Source organism: Zeus faber (assembly GCF_960531495.2).
Source record: "Zeus faber genome assembly, chromosome: 20".
Lineage (NCBI taxonomy): Eukaryota > Metazoa > Chordata > Actinopteri > Zeiformes > Zeidae > Zeus > Zeus faber.
Window position 1 is genome coordinate 8,115,756 of NC_137207.1, and position 23,106 is coordinate 8,138,861.

At 42.7% G+C, this 23,106-nt stretch overlaps 1 protein-coding gene across 1 annotated transcript; it reads right to left on the reverse strand.

Moving 5' to 3' along the window:
• Positions 1-839: 839 nt before the first annotated feature.
• On the reverse strand, positions 840-22,991 carry kctd5b (potassium channel tetramerization domain containing 5b). The gene is made up of 6 exons (XM_080021918.1): positions 22,769-22,991; positions 12,135-12,243; positions 11,913-12,004; positions 11,573-11,668; positions 5,894-6,019; positions 840-2,868 (listed from the first exon to the last, which is right to left on the reverse strand). The coding sequence occupies exons 1-6, from the start codon at positions 22,973-22,975 to the stop codon at positions 2,839-2,841; spliced, it is 660 nt and encodes a 219-aa protein (XP_079878044.1). The 5' UTR covers positions 22,976-22,991; the 3' UTR covers positions 840-2,838.
• Positions 22,992-23,106: the final 115 nt, after the last annotated feature.

The following is a 23,106-nucleotide window of genomic DNA, read 5'->3' on the forward strand; positions in this document are numbered from 1 at the left end:
GGATGAACAAATCTAGGCTTCACATGGGTTATTGGTCCTTATGGAGTCAAACAAGTTAAACCATGTTACGGTATGTGAGGGAGTGCAAGACACAGTAGAATTGGAAGGCTTCAAAATACTACAGCAAATGTAAACATAGCCTAGCTCTGGCAGGAAAACCCCTCTTATTTTGATTTGACCTTTCGCAAATCTCAGATATTACACTTTTGAAAGCCCTTGGTGTGTTTGTGTGTATCAAAACCATGCATCCATATATTTGTCTGTTACAATATAAAATTGTGTATTAGTCAAATGTGCAAGTGCACTTTGTGTACATGCAAGTAAAAGCTTTGTGTCGCATCAACAAGTCTGTGTGTAATGTACCAATATATATATGTATATATATATATATGTATATGTGTGTGTGTGTGTGTGTGTGTGTGTGTGTGTGTGTGTGTGTGTGTGTGTGTGTGTGTGTGTGTGTGTGTGTGCGCGCGCCTGCATTAACAAAAGATCACTCATCCCTGACACTCGCATCAAATGTGTACGATACACATAAGACATTGGATTTTGGTCATCGGGGGGAAAAGGCAACACTATAAACGATTACTTGTGAATGAAATATCCAGCCAGTCAAACACTTCAAGCCTCAAACAGCTTTCTATAAAAAGGGTGTTCTAAAACGCAGTATTTACATTACAGGCTTAAAAGCATTGTGCAGTGTTGTTCTCACTGAAGTGCTTGAAATGCTGTGTACAAAATCTACACAATTCAAAATGCTTAAAAGAATGTATCACTGCAGCCCCCCCCAACACACACACACACACACACACCACCCCTCCCCCCGCTTGAATGTAACAGTCAACTTTTTATCCAGCCAAGGTATAGCTTCGTTATTGGATATCAAAATATGTTCCAGGCATGTTCTCAGTGAAGGAAATGATATTGTTTGCATTAGCCATGTCAATCCTCTAACAAATCTCCATAGGTCTAAGATCCTGTACAAACGACGCAAAACGGGAGTTGACATTGTCAAGATTTGCTAGCTTTTAAAGATCCAGTATAAACAACTTGTATTTGAAGTTGTACTTTCTATACAGTGTACAAAACGTGCAGTTTTTGAGTTAAATATTAATATTGGACTTATTTACATCATAAAACAATGGATATGAACAAATGTTTCCTTCACCACTGTCTTCGGACAGTTCCTATCCCCTAATCTTTCATGCTATATATAAAAAAAAAAAAAAAAATTATAATTAATATATATATATATATATAATTTTTTTTTTTTTTTTTTTTTAATGGAAAGATTACCCCTCCCACTGCACACAGAGGAAAAACAAAACTACGCAACATTACAAAACTATATGATCCCTCGGACTTAAAAAGTAAACTTGGTTCGGGAAAAACCCCAAAAGTCAGTGAGAGAACGAAAACAACATTGTCAACAATTTTTTTCCCTAGTTGCTTGATTTGAACAACAAAATCATACAGGCCCATGTTTATTGGCCCCTCGTGATGTTCAAAAGGAAATTGATCACCGGCCCAACAACAGAATTCTCATTTTAATAATAAAATAGGAATTGCAAAATCAGGAACCAACCCTTGAGTTTTTCTGACCACGAGGAAGACTCTCAAAGCGAGACACCAAAGGGTAAACAACTGGAGCTGATGTCATCCTGTCACATTTCTAACGTGACGGACGCCAACGGCGACTCTGAGGACACGTTCTCCACCACAACGCTCCATAAGCCGCCTCTCGATTTCGTAACGCGGTGATGTCAATGAAACCCATGTCATGAGACGATCGATTTGCGGGGGAACCCTAACATTCGACGAGCTAGCTGGGTGCAAGGTCATGAAAATGTTTTATGTATAAATTAGCCTGAAACGTACATATATGTATATTAAATATTGGTAAATAAAAATCAGAATTCTTTGAAAGAATTCTGTCGTTTAGTGTGGCATGCACGACTATCTTGAGACTACACTACACCGGCTGAAGGTTGTGTGTTTTTGTCTTCGTGACAAGTTCCTACCACAACTGTAACACAATCTTTATCAGACTATGTGAAATCATAAAATATCCAATTCATTGTCTCAGACCTTTGAGGCAATTTTCTGTCAATTCTGTTGTTGGTCACCGCCGCCACTCCCCCATTTAATGGCCCTACTCTCTACATGAGCTTTTACTGTATGCAGAATTCCCTTCTTTAAATCACAATTTGTTCAAATAAAAAAAAAAGGTAGATTTTTGGGAATACAACTTTGATACTTTGAGTTTGAAAGACCACTGTGATCCCTTACAAGAGCCTTGAGTTGGAGGATAAGAAGATGCAACATACCCTGAGTGAATCATTGGCCTTGTAGGACGATGGCCATCGTACAAAGCATAAAAGTGTAGCAAGACTGACCGACCCGAAGCTCCGCCTTTCCTTAATGCTCCAACTGCAGCCGCCACCACCCTGCCACCGTTTTGTGATTAACAGGCTAAATGGAACGGCTTTCTCCTTTTTGGGGTGGGGTTTCCAGCTTAGCAACAGGAACCAGGTATGGGCGACACTTGGAATCGATCAATTCCACCTTTTTTGTTGTTGGAAAGAAACAAAAACATTATCCGCCAATTCAAATAGTCCAGTTTAACTATACAGGCACAAAAAAGTAAACAGACTTATTTACAATCAAGGAAAAAAAACAAAACAAGCCAATGGAGGGAAACCAAAAGCAAAATGTACAACCCCCGCCCCCCCCAACCCCCCCTAAAATCTCCATTGTGCCAAACGTTCTTCTACTTGTGTGATATGTTTGCATGGTAACACCTGGTAACACAACACAGCTTGTAATACTGATTCCTCTTCACATCCGGGAACCCCGCTCCTGGAGAATCTGTGGAGAAAGAAATAAATAAGTACAACAAATGACACATTTGGTCACACACACACACACCTTAAATCGCCTTTTTAAGAATTGTAAATAATTGCAAATTCCTTATCGGCTACTGTTCTCAATTAATCACATACATGATTCTTATCCAGTGGCAGGAGAAACCTGAAACTGATCCTAGAACAGGCCCAGGAGGTGCAAAACTGGATTTTGGAACAAATGACCACCCACCACTCGGGATGCCACGGTGAAGAACTTTCCCCCATTGCTGAACGAATTCATGACACCGGACATTTTACAACAGGGGAGGGGAGGCGCAGAGTGGAGTGTTCCTGTGTGACGCACGGGCGCCAATTACGACAGGTCTCGATCTACACCTGATCGTAGGTCTGGAGCCTCTCTCCGCTCATCCCATCATAAGTGAAATGTGACACTGCTGCACGCACAAAACAGACACTTTCAGTTTCACTTTCGTAGCGTCCGACTAAGTATTGATAACACGCTTAGTATTTTCACAATTTAAGAGTTTTGTTTTTTTATTTGATTAACGATGGCACTGATACGCAAAAATGAAATGATTAAATGGGTTTAATTCCTATAAAAAATAAAATAAAATAGGAAAAGAAAAAAGAAGCAAAACAACGGTGGGGGACAGTGGGCAAGTCATGTCATCGTGTATGCCCAATACCGTGTAACGGCGGCAACCCTACCCACCACCCAAATAGACACCCACCCACATATACAAAACGGGTTGAATGTTGGCTGCTACATGCCACGAACACACACATGCAAGCTTAAACTAAACACACGAAAATGGAGTCCAAAAAAATGGAGAGCGGATGAACGGATCTATACTGAAATACAAACTTATTTGACCACTTACGAAGCATCATTTGGATTCATTAATGGACAGCTGTCAGGTGGAGTCGAGCTTTGTCTTGGAAAGGAATAGTGCTAAAATGAGTTTAACGTGGTCCCATGGATGACTGACTATGATAGCAAAGTGATTTCTGATTGCAATGAGTCAGAGGGGCTGAACAGAGCTCCATGGTTTCAGCCTACAGACTCAAAATGTCCAGTACACATCAGGACAAATTTACATTATTTACACTGGGTGGCACAATTTTCACTTAAAAAAAATAAAATAAAAAAGTAACCTGCACAAGATATTTTTAGCAGGCCCTGTCTCGCTTTGAATCCAATTGTATCTTGTTCCTCTTGGAATTGGTCGACCAAATGACAGGACAAAAATCTTTCCGGCTAGAAGACTAAGGTCTACAGAGCAGTATAAACGGGAGGGAAAGGGGCGACTGGGTGGATCTAGGCAGGTTTCAGGGTGTGGAGGGGGGGGCTCTAATGGAGCAGTTGAGCGCTCACCATCGAGTCACAAGTCTAATCAGAGTCATTCATTTCATAGTCCGTCTCCTCATCCTCACTCTGAGCAACATGCAGACAGCGTGGAGGGAGGAAGAAGACAAGAGAGGCAAGTCTTACAAGAATGGAAATTAATGTTGGAGGAGATGTTAGAGGAGGAATCAGTGGTTAAAGAAAAGAATGATTCAGAGGAACAAACACAAGGCTATTTCCACAGAATGTAAAAGAGATGGAAGAGGGAACACTAACAAATTTACACACAACATATGAACCCCGCAGTTCTTGGAAACTGAAGCTGAGTCAAGCCTGTATCTTATTTATTTATTGATTGAGTAGGGGTGCACCGATACCATTCTTCTCGCCATCAGATCCGCGCACTTCATGCCATAGTCTGCTGTGTCTTGTGTACGGCTTGTTTGCGGTGTTTCTTAGCTGATGCGCACATTATCCTGACTGGATGGTTGCTTGGTTGTGGTGGTGAATTCTTCATGCTTCTTAGGATGAGGATGATAAGGTTTGTTGTGTTGACGTTTTCAATATGCGAGCCCCCGAGAGACAACCTTATTGTTGAACAGACGGAAATCAGCCATTTTAGGACTGTATTCACTGACTGCAAAGAAACACCCACCTCCCCGTTTCTAGCAATATTGAGCATGAAATAATTTGCAATATTTAAGCATCAGTATGGGAACTGCTCCATCTGCTGATCATTGTACGAGTACATAGGGACCGGATCGGTGCAGACACCCCACCTACAGACACTATCGGTACACCCCTAGTTGTTGGTGGGCAATATGGATTTCTGAAGTCATTTTGGGATTGGGACTGATCATTTCTTCACTGTTTTAATTTTTTTTATTAACCGTTTTTTTGATAATAGGCAGAATACAGCAAACGTTAAAACCTTGTTTGTCCAATGATAACACCTTTTCAGTAAGTAGCAGCCTATGAATGGGAATGAAGCCAAGAAAAACATGTTGTACATTGTTGTTCAAACAGCTGAACAGCATGAAAAATGCATATAATCTCATCCAACTGTGATGCATATCAAGCCCAAGCCCACTTGCGGTGGCGTGTTGATCCTTTGCTTCCTAAGCCCTTTAAAAGAAAGACAATCCTCATTAATGACCCAGCTAATCTATCCATATACCTGCGCTTTTGTGGTACTCCAAACACAGATATCAATGTTAAGGATTTCGTCATTCAGGGCAAATCTTACATGACAAATATTCAGTTTGGGTTAATGCCATTGGGCATCGGTCTGGCTTTTGTTTTTGGTTTTTTTTTGAGGAAAACTGAGTTTTAAACAGGAGAGCATGGTTGGCTGCATGGCTGTTTCTGCCTGGTCATATTCAATAGTGCAGGCTTTATTTTAACAATATCCTGACTGCACTTAACTAATGAACACCTGAACTTATTTGAGAGTAAACCATTTGCTTTTAGCAGTGCTTCCTTTCACAAGCAGTCTGGTTCAGGCAGCCACAGTGCACTCCTTCATGGCGGCTTTCCATCAGTAAAAAAAACAAAACAGGGGTACTCATCTCCGTACCATGGGTAGCATGCTCATCAATGCAGCGCATTTAAAAACATCCAGCACAGATCATCATTCATGGATGTTTGAAATGGGCTCACACATACAGTCTCAAGAGTTTACCTTGGCCTTCTCACTGGGCTCGCTGTTCGTCCCGTATGATTGGTTGTGCAGCTCCTTGGACACGACGCACAGAAACTCGGCCTGGTCTTCGTTTCCGTAGTTGTAAGAGGATCCTATGCTGACCAGCTGGAAGGAGCCAGAGAGAGCACACGGAGGGAGTCAGCCTCAAGAGAGAAACACCAAAACACTGGGTGCAGAGAGGAAGAGGTTTGACACCAACAGAAACAGATAAGAAGAGGAACAATGACAAAAAAAAAATTTAAAAGCTGCATTCTGTGTCTCTAGATGTCAGTTAACACGTAATTAACACTGATTTGTTTGATGGCTAGAATTACAATAATTTAGTTAAACGTTATATGTAACCTTTACTTTCATAATAAATAACAAATTTATTAAATAACAAATACTGAGAGAGAAGTCTGAGAGTGAGTGAGTGTGTGTATGTATATATATATATATATATATGCTTTCCTTATGCGACATTTATGGATGGATTGAACATGACAAGGTTTTCTATAAGGACCACCATATGTGGTAGATGTAGACGACAACTTCTCACGCCAGCGCCAATTGCCTGGTAACATTGACTGCAGCAGTGGGAGTCAAAAACACTGTCTGATCTCTGTGGCAAATTGGATTCCCTCCTACATTAAAATAAATAGAGGTGATACACTGATATAGTGTGCAGGCATCTTTAGTCAGCTTAATTTAGTTTAGTTAATATAGTTTGACAGGGTATCCGCAGGGTTCTCCAAGTTAAATTTAAGACCTATTTAATACTACGGCCATATTGGCACGTCGAGCCTGTAGGAGCCCCGTCTGCGCATGGCGGAATGATCGCTATGAGAGCAGATACACTTGCTGCGTGTTATTAGTTTATCCTAAAAGTTAGGAAGTGGCTGTCTACTCCTCAAATAAATGCAAGTCCAGAGTCCTGCCTCAGTGGAAGGAAATCAATCCATGTGGAAGATATGTATATTAAATATTGGTAAATAAAAATTCAGAATTCTTTGAAGCTTTTTAGGAATACAAGTTTGATACTTTGAGTTTGAAAGACCACTGTGATCCCTTACAAGAGCCTTGAGTTGGAGGATAAGAAGATGCAACATACCCTGAGTGAATCATTGGCCTTGTAGGAGGATGGCCATCGTACGAAGCATAAAAACGTAGCAAGACTGCAAGACTGACCGACCAGAAGCTCCGCCTTTCATTAATGCTCCAACTGCACCCGCCACCACCCTGCCACCGTTTTGCAATCAACAGGCTAAACGGAACGGCTTTCTCCATGTGGAAGTTCCCAACAACAAGGTTCATTCAAACGGACTAAACACTGCATGTCCCTCAGAGACATTTAAATGAACTTTGTCAACTTTTGGGACTAAAATAAAACAGACACGATTCAAACCCGTTACTCTGGAGCTACAAGGGATCTCCATGTGTGAAGACACCAACACAGATTATGTTTTTGACTGACTTGGGGGTGAGTAAGGAATGTCAACATTAAAATTCTGCCAGCTTACTATGCATGCCAGGTATAAATAAATTATTTATTCATCCCTTTTCAGTCTTTTGCAATGGATCCCAAATAAATATAGCTGCAGGCAGCAATACACTAGGTGAGTTTAGTCATGTTAGGTATGTATTACAGTTTTACGAGTTACCGTAATGCTGGGATAAGGCAACACAAATTCAGCAGTATTTTGTCGTGGCTGACAAAATCCCAGCGTTGGGCCCGAATATGAACGTCGGGAACAACAAACTTTTACCCTGTGTAGTAAGACATAATCGCGTCAACCCTGACAAAAGGTTTAGCATGTCAGACTTCTACGATGCCGCAATACTCATTGTCAGCTCATTATCATCGCAAATAATATATTTTTTGTATTACTCTTTTTGCTGGTGAAAGTTACAGGAGGACATGAAATATAAACACAATAATCATTGTTTAGTTTACATCATTGACTGTTTTCCAACCTATGTTCAAGGACTTCTGGAGAAACCTTTCAGTTGCTCTGCTGAGTTTTCTCCCGCTCGTCAACTTCCGCTTTGCACGCTGAGCGCGAGGGGGATGAACAGTCCATTTAACACATGGGGGATTTATTTTGTGTGTCCGATTATTATTAATAATTTCTAGGGCTGGACCTGGCTCAGAATTTTGTCAGTCAAATCGGATTTGGCTGTTCAATGCGAATATAAACACGGGCACAGCTCTTTGCTCTTCGGGGCCCACTGAGAGCTGTGTGCGCGTCATTTCACACAGTTATGCCGCCCTTTCTTCTAAGACCGGCAGCATCAGACATAGCGTTTCTGTCGTCATGTCATTGACCCTCCTCCCACAATGACCTATGAAAGGGAGCACGAAGTACAAATTTCAGTGTTTAAATTGAGCGTGGCATCAGCTCCTCTGGTCTGTCGTTGAAAACAAGGGTAAATACTACGTCAAGCAACCAGGTCTACACAGTGCGACTCTCCGAATGCAAACAAGCACCCAGAGAACCGGGCTTGTATAACGTTGGATGATGAAGTCACAAAGCGCCCTGCTCCTCAAACTAATTGAGGTACGCCAACGTTCTTCAACTTCCGGTACATTTGCAACAGTTTTTCACTTATTACTGCTCCAAATGTACATAGATATTGATCAACCGTGAACCACAAGATGTCTTAAACATACAAACTATATGTTACATGGCTTAATTCACCACAAAATGGATATTAATGTTAGGTTATTTTCCCAGATAGGCCTGTTTATTTTCCTCATCAGATATGGATTTGCTTTTCCCACACTTAATCACAGTGACTGTGCTGGGTCCTATCAGCACCACAATTGCCTGACGTTGTCTGATGTCTGAAATTATTTTAGTATGTTTTGGGTTAGGCCTATAGCCTACACCAACATTTATTCAACAATTTTCTCACATTCAAAGCAATCACTTGTTATAAAATTAGTTGTTTTAATGTAATGCCTGGAAATAAATCAATTTTGTGCGTGCATTTGCAAATGTATGAATGTGAGTGAATGTAAACAAACATGGAGGAGTGTGGCGCTTTGCAGACCAATCACAGTGCACAGAGCTTAATCCTCTTCATCCCTTGTTAATAACCTACAACTTTCTAATCACCAACTTGAAGTTCATAAGGAAATCTCAAATTGTATGATGGCATCATTCATGGATTACTACACTACACTCCAACACTTGCTGCTACCGAGCCGCGACAACAAAAGGTGAGGGGGACTACCGAGCCTAACCAAAGTTTCTTTTTGTTTGGCATTCGTGTTTTATTGACTGAAAGTGAACACAAACAAGTAATTCGAGTCACGTCTCAAGTCCTCCCTCTCTCTCCCTCTCTCCCTCCCCCTACCTCTACAAAGTAAAATGTATTTACTACAGGCACATAAGAGGACCGCTTACATAGCCCCCGGGTCCCCCAAGCTAAGTGTTTACGAACCACAAGGTAACAAAATGAAAATGCTATAATCAACTGTTTAAGATGAATTAACGGCGTGTGACTGGTTTATATATTATTTAAAATAATGCAATTGTTTTTCCTGCACTCTCTAGTAAAAATGCGATTACTCTATACGTTGCACGAATACTGATATCCAAATCGAGTTTTCAATTACTCATGTCCATCCCTAACGTCAACAAGTCACAACGGATTTTTCCAACGTATCGGTTTCTAATGCATACTGAAAGCTGCGTACCAAACGCTTCAATATGAATACCTGTATCCTTACACCCCTAGTACTTTGTAAACTAAATTCAATACTTTTAAGGCCTTATTGAGAATAAGACACATACAATGGTTTGTTTTGGGTGTTTTTTTTGTACTTTTAAGACCCTGCGGGTACCCTATGTGAAGTGTATGTTCAATATAAACAGTAGCTTCGCTGTTGAACATTTGGGTTCCCTATCCTTTTGGAGTTAAATTTTGTGCATTGCCACATGTCCCAACTAGTAACTGCCATGTTCTACTTGGGGAACATCCTACTTTTGTTAGTCACTGATGATTTTGCATCGAGAGAACTTCAACCAAATTAAAACAAATGTAACCAAATTAAAAATGCAAAGCACATCGCTGAGGCTACAGCACTTTTTCTTGCACATTTCAATAAGTCTGTCCGCACCAATGTGATCTCACTTCCCTTTAAGAAAGACGATCAGGAAAATAGGAACAGCGTGTACAGGGAGTGGGTTAAAAATAATTGTGGAACTACAAAAAGTGTATAAGCTACACTAGTACATACAAACAGTAAAATTCCTTCTCTGGATCCAATGCTTTTAACTCTGGATTTTCAAAGTGTGTGTTTGTGAATATACACTGCATGCTACATGCATGCCGTCTATACCCAGGTGTACATGTCCAGACATGCACCCGCTCATTAGCCACTTCTGCCACAGACTTGTTGTTAAGCATATTGTCTTACCAGGTACTACGTAGACTTACTCTCTGTGGTGCAGCAAAAAGGGGAGAAATATAACCACAAACTACCTTGGATTCTACAATCTATCACATAACTAATGTTTAAATTAGCAGGGACCTTGGATTATTAGTGACAACATGCAACTTCACAACAAAATAATTTTAAAGCAAAGAGGCCAGAGCATTTGACAGCCCTGAAAGCAGAGCAGTGGGTCAGCTGAGCCCCGGCTCCCCAGATGTCGGCGCTGGGCTTTACGCTTTGCATAAGGGAGCGTTTCTAGGGGCCTCCCGTCTGACCTGCGTAAGGAGATTAGGCAGATTTCAAGCTCTGATGGGAGCTCTAGTGAACCTTTATCCCCGAGGGTAGTCTCATTCCACACACACACACACACACACACACACACACACACACACACACACACACACACACACACACACACACACACACACACACACACACACACACACACACACACACACACACACACACACACACACACACAAAGCCTTTGATGGTTTTGGCCAGAGCTCATGTAAAGCCAGTATCATTAACTTCACCACCTCATTGCACAATTAAGGTTGCTTTCTGCCAAAATCGTACTCTACTTAACTCCTTAAGAACTTGTAGCTGTGCTGAAGTCCCCCTGCCCCCACAAATTAAGACATCTGGCTGTATCGACGCAAAAGCAAAAATGGCAACAAGCTAGAACAAATTGTGAATGAGATATGAATAGAAAAGAAACAAGGGAAATAAAAAAGTGCCTTGCACCCGTTGCCCCATTGGTGAACAAACAGCACAATGAACACTAAACGGACCAACTTAAAAATGGCTGTGAGCGCTGTGTCGAGCTGGGACACCTGAGAGCCAACAGGATGTGTGCAGATGGACAACATGGGGACCATGCAGTGACCGGCCCGTGGACAGAAATTTGTGGGACACACCTCTCCGCTGTTGTTTGGCAAAGCAGACGCCTCTCCCTTCACCTCCCTTGACACAATCAGCAGAAACTCTGACTGGTGGGCCCGCCCGTAACCTATACTGACAAGCTGCAACAACCAATCAGAGCACAGACGGGATGCCAGATCATGTATGCGGACATTCAGAAAGGTAAGACTTGCCGTGATTTGTTTTCTTTAAATAGTTCTTTATATTTCCAACATGGAGGATCGGGTTTTATGGACAATGTGAGGAAAGCTGGGCAGGCGAAGCACATGAAAGGAAAAAATACTGCTGCAGCTCTGCAAGATGGGCTTTACCTGTTCAAACTTCCAGCCGTCAGACATTGTCGACACCATCTGGGTGAGCTCCTCTTCCTGGCACTGCAACACCCGGTACACATGCTTCACTGGAGCCTGTGAAGAGAGCAGGGAAGGAAAAATAGGGAGGGGGAAGAAATTAATATTGGTTCCTGGGGGTGAATAAAGGCAAACGAAGAAGAACAGAGAAATAAGTACTGAAGCTTATTCTGAATTGTACAATAAAAGAGCTGCTTCAAAAAGACAGCACCTTTTGTTTAAAGCCCACAGCTGGGGGAATATCAGACAAATACTGCCAATAGATCGCAAAGATTTTGACGGACAGAAGAATGTACAACACCTGTGATGTTTTGCAGTCCCGTTCCCTGATCTTGTCCTTGATGAGTTTTATTAATGATGTGATGTTGTAAAATTCTGCTTCCTCGAGCACACCTTAGAAGAGAAAGACAAAGAACTCTAGCTTTGCTGCTGGCGGACACTCTGAACATAGTTCTACCGACCACAGCGTTGGCATTGCGGGGCCTTGGCTTAAACTTTTAACTCCAGTGATGTTGAGTCTTACCTTCTTCTGCCAAGTCCTTGTTGAGCACGAGTTTACCATGCCTCAGGTAGTTGAGCACTGGCCCAAAGTAAGTGGGGTCTCTGTCAATGAGATAGGCACCAGTGTCGTCCTGAAACATCGCAGAGAAGACAAAGCATCATGAACAGACTCCAATAGATATATTAGAGATACATGCATAATAACAGTAGAGCGGGGGATTACAAAATAACAATACAAATAAAAGACCTACACAAAGACACATTAATAAACCTCAAATAGAGTTTCCAGAGAAGGCAAATCTAGGCATATGAAATATCAGGTCAAACCCCTGAGCACATAATCTCCAGAGGTTTAGTCGGCACGTATATACAGAGCCAAACTCCAAGGCTTAAAGAGAAAATTTTTCACACAAACGCACGCACACAATTCCCAAAGGCCTTGGGTTAAATTATCATTCCTTCACAGCCACTGGGTATTCCCCTATTTCTACAAGTACTGTGCTCAGAACATCCTCATCTCGTGGGGCATGGAGGAGGTTAAAACAATTAGAGCAGAACAGAGAGATTTGGGACAGCCGGCTGGATACACTGAGGGGACCAGCGGGAGACACCACTTGCTATCTTCAGCGAACAAGCACGGTGGCCCAGTGCATCGCACTGCTGCCTCACAGTAAGAAGGTCCTGGGTTCAGTTCCCGCCTGGGGCACTAGTGGCACTGTGCTCCGGTGGGTTATCTCCTGATTAGGGGCCTTTCTGTGCAGAGTTCGCTTGTTCCCCCTGTGCTCACATGGGGTTTCCTCCATATAACATTGTAAGAACCCCCACTAAAAACACGCACAAAAAACATCTGACCAGCGGAAGTTGGTCCTCGGGTGCTGTAAGCTGCCCATAAGCTGTGTATCTCGCCGTAGCTGCATGTATACATTGTCGTGGTGTGTGTAGTGACAAAGATGAGCTAAGCATGTCCAATTTAGTTTCCGTTAGACTATGTTAGACCGGGTGTCTGAAGGTGCAAGAGAGTAGTCCAGTAATGTGCAAATCCACAAATGTGACCGCATCTTAAGCCCCTTTCCCACATGATATCTGTAATATTGCTGGGTAAAAACCATCCGACAAAGGCAGTAGGTTGTCATTCCCACGATGGCCTCCTTCACGGAAATGTTCCGTTAGGAGTATGTTCCCACATAGATTACTGTTACGGATACATTACGTAATGCTCACGAGAGTTGCCCGATATCACGTGAGACAAGGCAACATGGATCAGTTTTGAGACCAGAGCCTCACTCCTCGTCTCCCCGAGAAGGTTGGAGCCCTCGTCCTTGTACACAATAACCCTAACCCAATGTTGTTAAATCAATGTGATCATTTTCAACCTGTTCTACACTCTGCCTCCAGAGAATAAACGTTCTCCCTCTCCCTGTCCGCTCGTGCCCTCTGGCTTCACACTGCAGTTCAGCCGTTCCGGCAATTTGCCAGAAATTATACGACTTTGAGAGTGGGGGAATTTACAGAATGACTTTTATGAGGCATCGACACCGGCTCACATTCCCACATGACACCAATACGGAACATTTCCAGTAGATTTACGGCTTTCAGGCAAGTGGGAAAGGGTCGAATCCTGACCAGAGGTGGGCGGGACACCACTTAATATAGGCAGGATTACCTTATTAAATGTCGCTTGGGCTAATCTACTTGGAATCAATTTAAGGAGCCAGTCTAGTCACGATTAAACAGGACTCAGATTAAAAATATTTTTTAAGGACGAGAAGTTTGGGGTTCAGAGTCTCCATAAGAAAGAATTGCTGCCAGTCCACGTGTCCGAGGAGATTTCAATGTCCAGGACAAATGGGAGACATTCCAGTCAAATATTATCTGTATTTATTGAGCTTAAAAACAATTGATTGCAGGCTATATAAATAATAAATTCTGTACACACTATTTTTTTAGTTGAATATTAAAAAATTAAACAAGTCCTGTCAGTTAACGCTGTTACAGAGTTAATGCTAAATATTGCACATATTACAACTTGAAATCAAATAATTTCCCTTTATGATCAATAAGTAACAAGTTCAGATGCTTTGATAAATATTTCACTTAAATAAGATTTTGATAAAATCTAAAACAAAATAAATATGGAAAATAGGTCTAGATAAATAATAAAAGTTTGTGAAGTTGCACGTCTTGTCGACATAATTAACACAACGGATATTTACCGTCTGCTTCGGGTCGGAACTTTATTGCAAGTAAAAAAACAAACAAAAACACAAAACTACATGTGTCCTTGTTGTCAACGATACATCATCTTTCTGCTTCTCCTCAGAGTTCTGGACTCTGCTTAGTCGCTGCGCCGTCTGTGTTTACAAGTGTCGTCTGTCCACAGGGGAGGGGTTGGGGCTTGTTTCTATATTGACAAATGTGATTGGTTAGAGGTGAAAGGTCCGCTTTAGATCGTCCAAACTGATTGGCTTTCCGTTGCAACTTGCCGAACGCGGAAATGACCAGATATAGGGAATTATTTTTAATTAAACTGATAACGTATATTTTATTTTGACACAGAGGGGGAAAATGGCGATAATTATGGTTATATCGCCTGGCACAAATTCAAATTGTGCTTATAGGGAATTATTTTCATCTGACATTATGACCGGAGAGATTTAAATATGTCGGACTTCAACAGACTTTCCCGGTCAAAACACGCTAATTACTGCATAACGGAAACTCTGTTGGGGATTGGGGGTGTGAAGGACTCTTCCCAGCTGCTCATCATGTAGCATCGGTTGAGTCACGGTTAAGGAGAAGAGTTAAATTTTCTTTTCAAAGTCCTTTGCTTCACTGTATTATAATGACAGCACAATTTGCAGTTTTTTGCGTGTAGTATACTGCCTATTAACTGCACGCTTATTGATCAAGATGATCGTTATACCTGCAACAAGCAGAGTACAACTTGTGATTATCTGCCCCTGGGGGTGGAAAAAATAGAGAAAACATTGAATTTCTGGGACAGAAAATTAATAGATATGAATACAATTTTGTAAACTGCCCCGCAGGTTTACCATCCCTTATCGACATACATTTCTGCCTCAGCCATTGCAGTTTTCCCAACACTAATTATTTACACAAGAATAAGGATTATTTTCATACCATACAGGATACAAATGTATAGGCAAGCCCCCAGTAACCAACACTGCAGGATATTCAGAGCTAGGTCGTTCACTTTTGCAAGTCAAAAGATTGATGGGCCTTCGACTCGAAGGTATTAATCTTTACAGTAATGAGAAAAGGGCCCAGTGCTTTTTCTGTTGTAATGAATCTCTGAACCCTCATGGCTGGCTGACCTCCTTTCCAGGGCAAAAATACCCCACAGGACCCCAATTGAGTTCTATTCTAGTCTTATTGCTATGAGTCAGTTCCTTACACCTCTGTTGTCATTGGCCCCATTTACACTTGTCATTACATGCATCTCTTATTGTGGTAATATCCAGGTACATGCTGCAATGTAGTAATGCTTAACACCACAGAAATTGTTGTTATGCACATATATCCATGTTCTCTCTCAAAGCGTGAGGTAGAGGGTGTACACAAATCTAGGAAAAAATTACTATTTGTATGGTTTTTCTCGCAGTCAATCACCGCAAGGGCGCTTGATTTTAATGCGACAATTACCATAAGCATTTTGCGAATTGAATGCAGTGTATGACTGGCTCACTACCACAGCAGCAGCTACAACAGTTTGTGAAAGGATAGGTTCACAATTTTTCCAAGTGTCTTAAAACAACATATTAACAGTGAAAGGTGTTCCTCGCTGTTATCATTTGTAAAGTATGGGAGCTAATCCACGTTAATGCAGAAAGAATGTGCAAACTCTCTGTCAGTCAATTAAGCCCGAGCCGGGTTTGAACCAAGGATCCTCTAGCAAACCACCGAGCGACTGTGAATCCAGACCCAATGCATCTTGGTAGCGTGAAGACTTGTCTTTTCAGCCATCTAACCAGGTCAAGATGCATGAGGTGGCTAAGTGTTTCCTAGATTACCTAAAGGGATCATTTCCTGTGTTACCTACCATTTGAGTGACCATCAGAGTGATTATTTCTAATCTAAATTAGGCTTTGGCGATCGTGCAAAGGTCCAATCACTGCCCCCCAGCGATCTGAACAAGATAAATTCATGAGGAACTTCTCATGAACCTCGGCGTTCCTACGATGTACGCACAGTGGCTCCGCTGTGCTGCTCCGTTTGCCCAGAGTGGCAAAATGCCCAGAACTGAGCTGGGGGTCCATGTGCCTTTTCTTTTTTTTTTTTTTTGAGTATGTGACCCCAAAAGTCTCTGTACAGGACTGTAAAGGGGAAGTGAGACCTGATCACCAGTGGTTACTTGACAGCTTTGAGCGGAGAGGGAGCGAGCCTCCGTCCCCGCGCTCTCTTCCCCCCCCTCTCCCCCTCCGCTGCAGTTTCAGAACACGGTAAACAGCACTTACACTGTTCTCAGATTTTTCCTGACGGATAATAAATACATTTTTTAAAAGTCTGTAATCAATGTCAATCACGACCGATGGAGTCGATCACTGATAGACTGAGTCAATAGCCAATAGACCATTTAATCATAAGTCGGCCCAAGCCTTATCCAAATATGTTTCTATATGTACATTTGGGTCAGTATGGTAAATAGTTGCCAAAATGTGTATTTCAACTGGTCTTGGGCCCACTGCTGTAGGAAAGACTTAACTTACAAAACACTTTAAAACAAAAAGTAAGATTTTATTTTTATTTTTTTTACCCTGGTATCAAATTAATAAAATCTGCAAGACTTGGGTGGCAAATAAAAAAGGAAAAAGTCTTTGTGAGGGCTTATCATGGATTTGGTCAGGTCAGTAGGGAGAAACTTGGCTACAGAGACCTGACTGCAGAGAGGACTTAATCATATATCTGGGCACAAAGAGCCTTTCATAAACATGTGCGGGAAAGCACAACCATCATTGACATTTCCATAAGCTCCAAGCTGAGCTGAAGGGCTCAGTGCTGGAACCTCCCCAACTGACTGGAGTGGATCCTCAGTGGGTGAATGAGGAACAATGTAAAGGGGAATGGGGCTGGGGGGGGGGGGGGGGGGTTAGTCCCCCATATTTAGGGGTGACAGTGGCCCCGTTTCGAACTGGCTCGTGAGCGATGTGGACCCAAAACGCACAAAGGAGGCAGTGTTTTAATGAATAACAAGAGCCTGTGTCTCTAGGGGCCTGGGCAGGGGGAGCATTGGGTGACAAACAGAGGGGAGGATGGGAGTGAGTGATGGCAAGGGAATAGGAAGAGGGCCACCGGGATGTAGCCAGGCAGGAGGGGAGATGGGAGGCATTGAGAAGCACTAAAGAATATGGTGGATAAATGAATAATACAATTTAAGAGTTATTCTCGAACGCCTGAATGAATAAAGATTTTGTTTATGACCAAAGCCTGATCTGACAAAATGGATAAGGATTAATACAGTGACAATTCTAATTATAAAGAGGAACTTGACTGAAAGCTAAAGCTGTTATGGGGGTTTGAAATGACAAGACAGCCTACTTCATTACTGCTAGACAAAGTTGTGTTTCTCACTCGATGTATGACAGAGTTTTGCGGTGAAATTATATTGAAAAGGTGGACTTATTAAACAAAGGGGCAGTTATTGTGATAGACACTAGGGTTGTATATGATAAACGCAAGCATCCTTCAATACCATGGTCTGTTCATAGTAGGGCTGCACGACTGGAAAAACTGACATTGCAATATTTCTTTTTTCTGTGATATCTATTAGGTATGAAAAATTCAGGAATTTTCACCAGATGACTTGAATAGCTCAATTTGGAAAGAATTTATCATTCAAGAATGATTGGGGTGGTTTTGTAGGGGAGTGCATCTGCATAGAAAATAACACCATGCACCAAGCACATTTGGGCTTTAATGTGTAGTTTACACAACTGTGCCACGAAGGATTCTTTTTCCCTTTAATTATAAAAATATTACTCTCTAAGGAATGATCAACAAAAACAATTATAAACCCAAACTATTTAGATAAATGATGGAAAAAATAAAAAATAATTACAGTAAAGCTCAGCCAAACTTTTGAGCATTTGCAGTGGTCGGCCATGGTCCAGGATTGTGCATCCCGATACCGTTTCCATTGTTATGTCGCAAATCAGCAGCAGAACTACTTTAGGGCAATATTATATGCCATGGTGCTTTAGGTTATCTGCACGTGAGATCGATGTAAACAAACATGGGGGAATGCAGCACTTCGGGAAATTACTCATTGGATGGATTATTCCAACATTTGCCCATCTGCTACTTCACCGCGACAACATGAGGTGCGTGAGGGAGGAGCGCAACTGAAATATGCAGAAGTAAGGTACTGATAAGCAGAATCAAAATTCATGTGTCTTATCTTATGCTTTGCTATGGTATGGTGTGTCTCATGCTAAAACTATTTTTTGTGCAGCCCTAGTTCATGGCCAAGTATAGCAAGAGACACCTGTACTTTCAATCAAATGACAGTTCTTACAAACACCTTTGGCAGGCTGGCTGTATGTCTCCTTTTGTGTGCAGAATATTTTCCCTGTAGTTGTGCAGATATTCTAGTGTTGAATGTAGAACTGAGACTAGAAGCCTGAAATTCAAGAGTAAGGCTCGAAAACTACTACTGTTGCGCATCAAGACCTCTCACTACCACGACAGGGTCATCATTAGAACAAACAATTTGCAACCTTGTGTTTTAGCATTTAAATTCCTGAGCAGGTGAATTCCAATATTCTCAACAGATGGTAAATTGATGAATAGGAAGTCTAATCATGATTACATTTGAAAACAAAATATAAATGGTCACCGAGAATGACCACCACCAAAACAATCAGCAGGGTGGAACTCCAAACGAGGAAAGCTTTGCTGTGTAACCTTATCATTCTTCTTGTGCATACAATGCATATCCTTCGACAGGAAATACCAACGGCCCACCCTTCAGGCACATGCAAGTACAATGAGGCGCAGTGAAATTGCAAACATTGCACTCGCCGTATCATTTCTGTTAAGTTAACACGCTGTGACAGTATTTGCAAGAAGGATGCATGTAAAACTTAACAGACAACCTTACTACGCTCACGTGGTCAGGGAGAAGAAAAATTAAGTTGCAATATTCAAAAAAAAAAAAAAGAAAAGAAAATGTTTTAAATTAAACATATTAAACGTCTTAAAAAAGTCATTAGTGCGTGACATAAAAACATCAATTAACTCAGTCATGTGAAATTGTTGAAATACACAAATGTGTTTTGGGCCAAGCTAAAAGAATGAACGCCTTATTAACACAGACACTAAATTCAGCTGAGATAGAATATAGGCACCCTGCGGTCAGAGGACTGAATGATGCTATAGTAGATTCTACTTGGGGGGGGGGGGGGTCACATGACTGTAGTTACTTAGCTTAGCCAAGTGGAAGCCAGGCCCTTAAAGTGTTGGAGCCTAAGTCCCTCGGGAGCACAACTAGTAATGGCATAGTCAAATAGGCCTGCGCTCACTAAATAATACACACCATCACATCAAAGCTACATTATGTGGGACCAGCTTATATTTCAAAATACTTGACAGTGTTGTTTTAGCGCAGGTTTGACCTTAACCGAATGGGGTTCTCTCTGTCAAACATCTCCTATGCTCACATCAATTCACTTCAGAGGCGCACACCACGGGTGGATTTAGCTGAACAATTTATGACAGATGGAGGTTTCAGGCACTAAATGAACAAACTCCTTTTAGAAGACCCCCCCTAAAAGCTATGACGAGAAGCAGTTAATAGTTTCATGGCTTGGCTGGAGAGGAGGTAATCTCCACTAGTCAGACCCGTCGTGGTTAAGAGCAGTACCAATATGAATCAAGGTAGAGAACGAGAGTGGCTTTGTGTAAAATATTTATTCTGTTTGAAAATGAAACATGATGGAGGCCCATGTTCTCTGTTGCAATCTTTGGGGAGCGACGACAACACAAGCCTATACCATTCAAAGTTGGTGTTATTTTGTGAATGAAAAGGATTTGGGCCAAGGTTTAGAATGGTTTAAGCTGCGCTTAAGTCGCCCCTGGTCTGCCGTGTTGTGCTGCTCAACACTGGCTGTGTGGAGGCGACAGCGGGGATGATATTTACGTAAAATATTCATGTTGCCTCCCTCAGTGTGCTCAGGCATGAGATACAATGTGAATCCAGCTAGACTAAATGCGGACTTACTTCTCACACAAGCCACAGAGAGAATGTTCCCAACTAGTGAATAAAGATGAAGGTGAAAGGAATCTGATGCGAAAGGTACAAGAATTCTACGTGATGGAACACTTGAAAAATTCATGCCACTCAGAAACAGAAAGCTGGATCGCCAACAAAGTGGCCTGGGGTTGGTGTCAGAGGAGTAGTCCGCCATTACACATTAACAATAAATAGAAGAAAGAAAGTAAAGCACTAAATGGCAAAAATCTTTCAAGTATATCCACGAGCTTGTCAATAGTCTGGGAGGCATTCTGGAGACCGCAAAAGATGAATAACTAGGACTGTACCTGACTCAGACTTTTGTCAGTCTAATCGGATTCGGCTGTTCAATGTAAATATTCGACTATTCGGGGGGTGCGGAGAGGGAGCGATTGGGTCGCATTTTGCGCACCCGTCTCCCTCTCCAATGGTAGCGATGGAGAGGGAGAGTGCACCAGCGATGCGGGCCAGCCATGGGGTGCCCGCGATCGGCACATTCCTCTGTGCCCTCTCCCACACTGTATTTAGTTGTTTTAATTGGAGGGATTGGGGCAAACGGACGAGCATGATTCACACACAAACATTTATTTGATTCCCCTTACTTATAAGTCCCCATTTAAATGTTATCCTTGTGCATTTTGTAAGCTTCTATCTGTTTATCACGTTATTATAATGCACACTGACTGACAAACTCCCGATCTTCGAATACCAGTAGCCTGGGTACCCATCAAAGTCACAACATTAAAACCACCAGTAATAACTAATATTGTGTAGGTCCCCTTCGTGCCACCAAAACAGCTCCGACCTGTTGAGGCATGGACGCCACAAGACCTCTCCATGACACTGCTGCCAGTTCACCACTGCATACCAGGAATACCGTTTTGGAGATGCTCTGACCCAGTCGTCCAGCCATCACGATTTGTCCCTTCTCAAAGTCGCTCAGATCCTTACGCTTGCCCATTTTTCCTGATTCTAGCATGTCAACTTCAAGAACTGACTGTTCACTTGCTGCCTAATATATCCCACCCTTTTGACAGGTGCCATTGGAATGAGATGAGCAATGTTATTCACATCCCCTGTCAGTGGTTTTAATGTTGTAGTTGATCATTGTATGTATGCACAAAAACATGAATACGCACATGGACTCCACTTTACCCGGTCAGCCCAAATGTGCTAAACAGGCTCCAGTCAACAATATGAATAATGCAGTCGTCCTGATGCACGTCGGCCTGTGTGACTGGGAAGGGAACCACTCATGTCTTTGGCCAGCCAACACAAAAGTGCATTTTCCAAAATCACAGCATGAGAGCTAACAATCAATCTCCTGGGCTTTGCCTTCAGGGGGTGCACGAGGTAACTTAGCAAAGTGGCTAAAATGTATGCACCATACGAAAGAATGTATTCACATTTGAGAGGTGCAGATTTTAATTCTGAACTCCACTCGTTTCCCTCGGCCGCCAGCCGTAAAAGAAATGGATGGTTCGTCTGGTGGTTTGCGTGCACTTAAGGTACAAGGGGTAGAGACGGGGCGATAATCTGCAAAAGAGCTGAGTAAACAGAACACACACCCCAAACAGATTATTCGGATAAGGTTATTTGCATTAAAATGTCGACGGCACCCGGCGTCTGGTTGGGTATATGGGGCAGTGGGATAGATTAAAAAAATGGATAAGAGCAATGGAGTAGTGAAAAGTGTTCACAACAAACACAAGACTAAGCACTGTGTGTGTGTACACACACACACACACACACACACACACGGTTTGACCCAGTGCTGCCATTGTGGGAGATGGGTGAGTTCATCCCTTCGTGTAGTGCTTTTTAACAGGGGCTGTTTATTCCAGACGTGTCAAGCAAGTGACAGGGAAGGAAGGAAGGAAGGTGCGGAAAGCGGCCCCTCGGAGGCTGTAAAGACACTTTTCTATTCCATCAGTTTACTTCTGGACACCATGCACACGTTACACGTAGACGAAATGAGAAAGTATTTTATTGTTGGTGTGCACGGACAACCATACGAATATAGCTCCACTCCGACCTGACTTTCTGGAGGACTATGTGCACCGTCTTCAAGAAAGTCGGGACGGCGTAAGGTCGGCTATGAGAGCTGAAACGGTGCAAATGAGCAGGCTTTTAAAAGGCTAGCGTCATGCGGGATGACTGTCGGAATGCCGCTAGCTTAAGCGCGCTACAAAGAAGCTAACGCGGACCAAACTTGCGAGTGACACACGTCGACGTCAAAAGCACTGGCCTGGCCCAAAGCACGTCTCAAGCCGCAGGGGGAAAACAAAAAAACAAAATCTCCGACGAACACGGGGAGTCCCGCGCGTACTTTTTGAAATGGCTAGCGGCGCAAGCTAGCGCTAAGCTAGCTAGCTTAGCGCGCTAGCCTGACTAGCTTCGGCGTGTACCTTGTCAGAGTCCAGCTCGGGGTCCGCCTGGCTCAGTCTGTACAGGAACGACTTGGGGTCGCGGCACAGCGTCTGTCGCGTCGTCAGAAAGTACGTCCCCCCGACGTTCAGGCGGATCCACTTGGACGCGTGGGTTCTGTCCCCGGGAGAGTGAGCCAAGCACCTCCGGTACACGGAGCAGCTGGTCTCGGAGCTGTTTTCCGCCATGCCTCTTCTCCGCCCTGGGCTCTGTGCGACTCCGCAGAAGCAGCACAACTCCATGAACGGCTGTGGCCGCGCCCACTACACTGAGGCCGCGCCCATGTCGACACCACGACCAGACCCACGGGGTGAGGGGT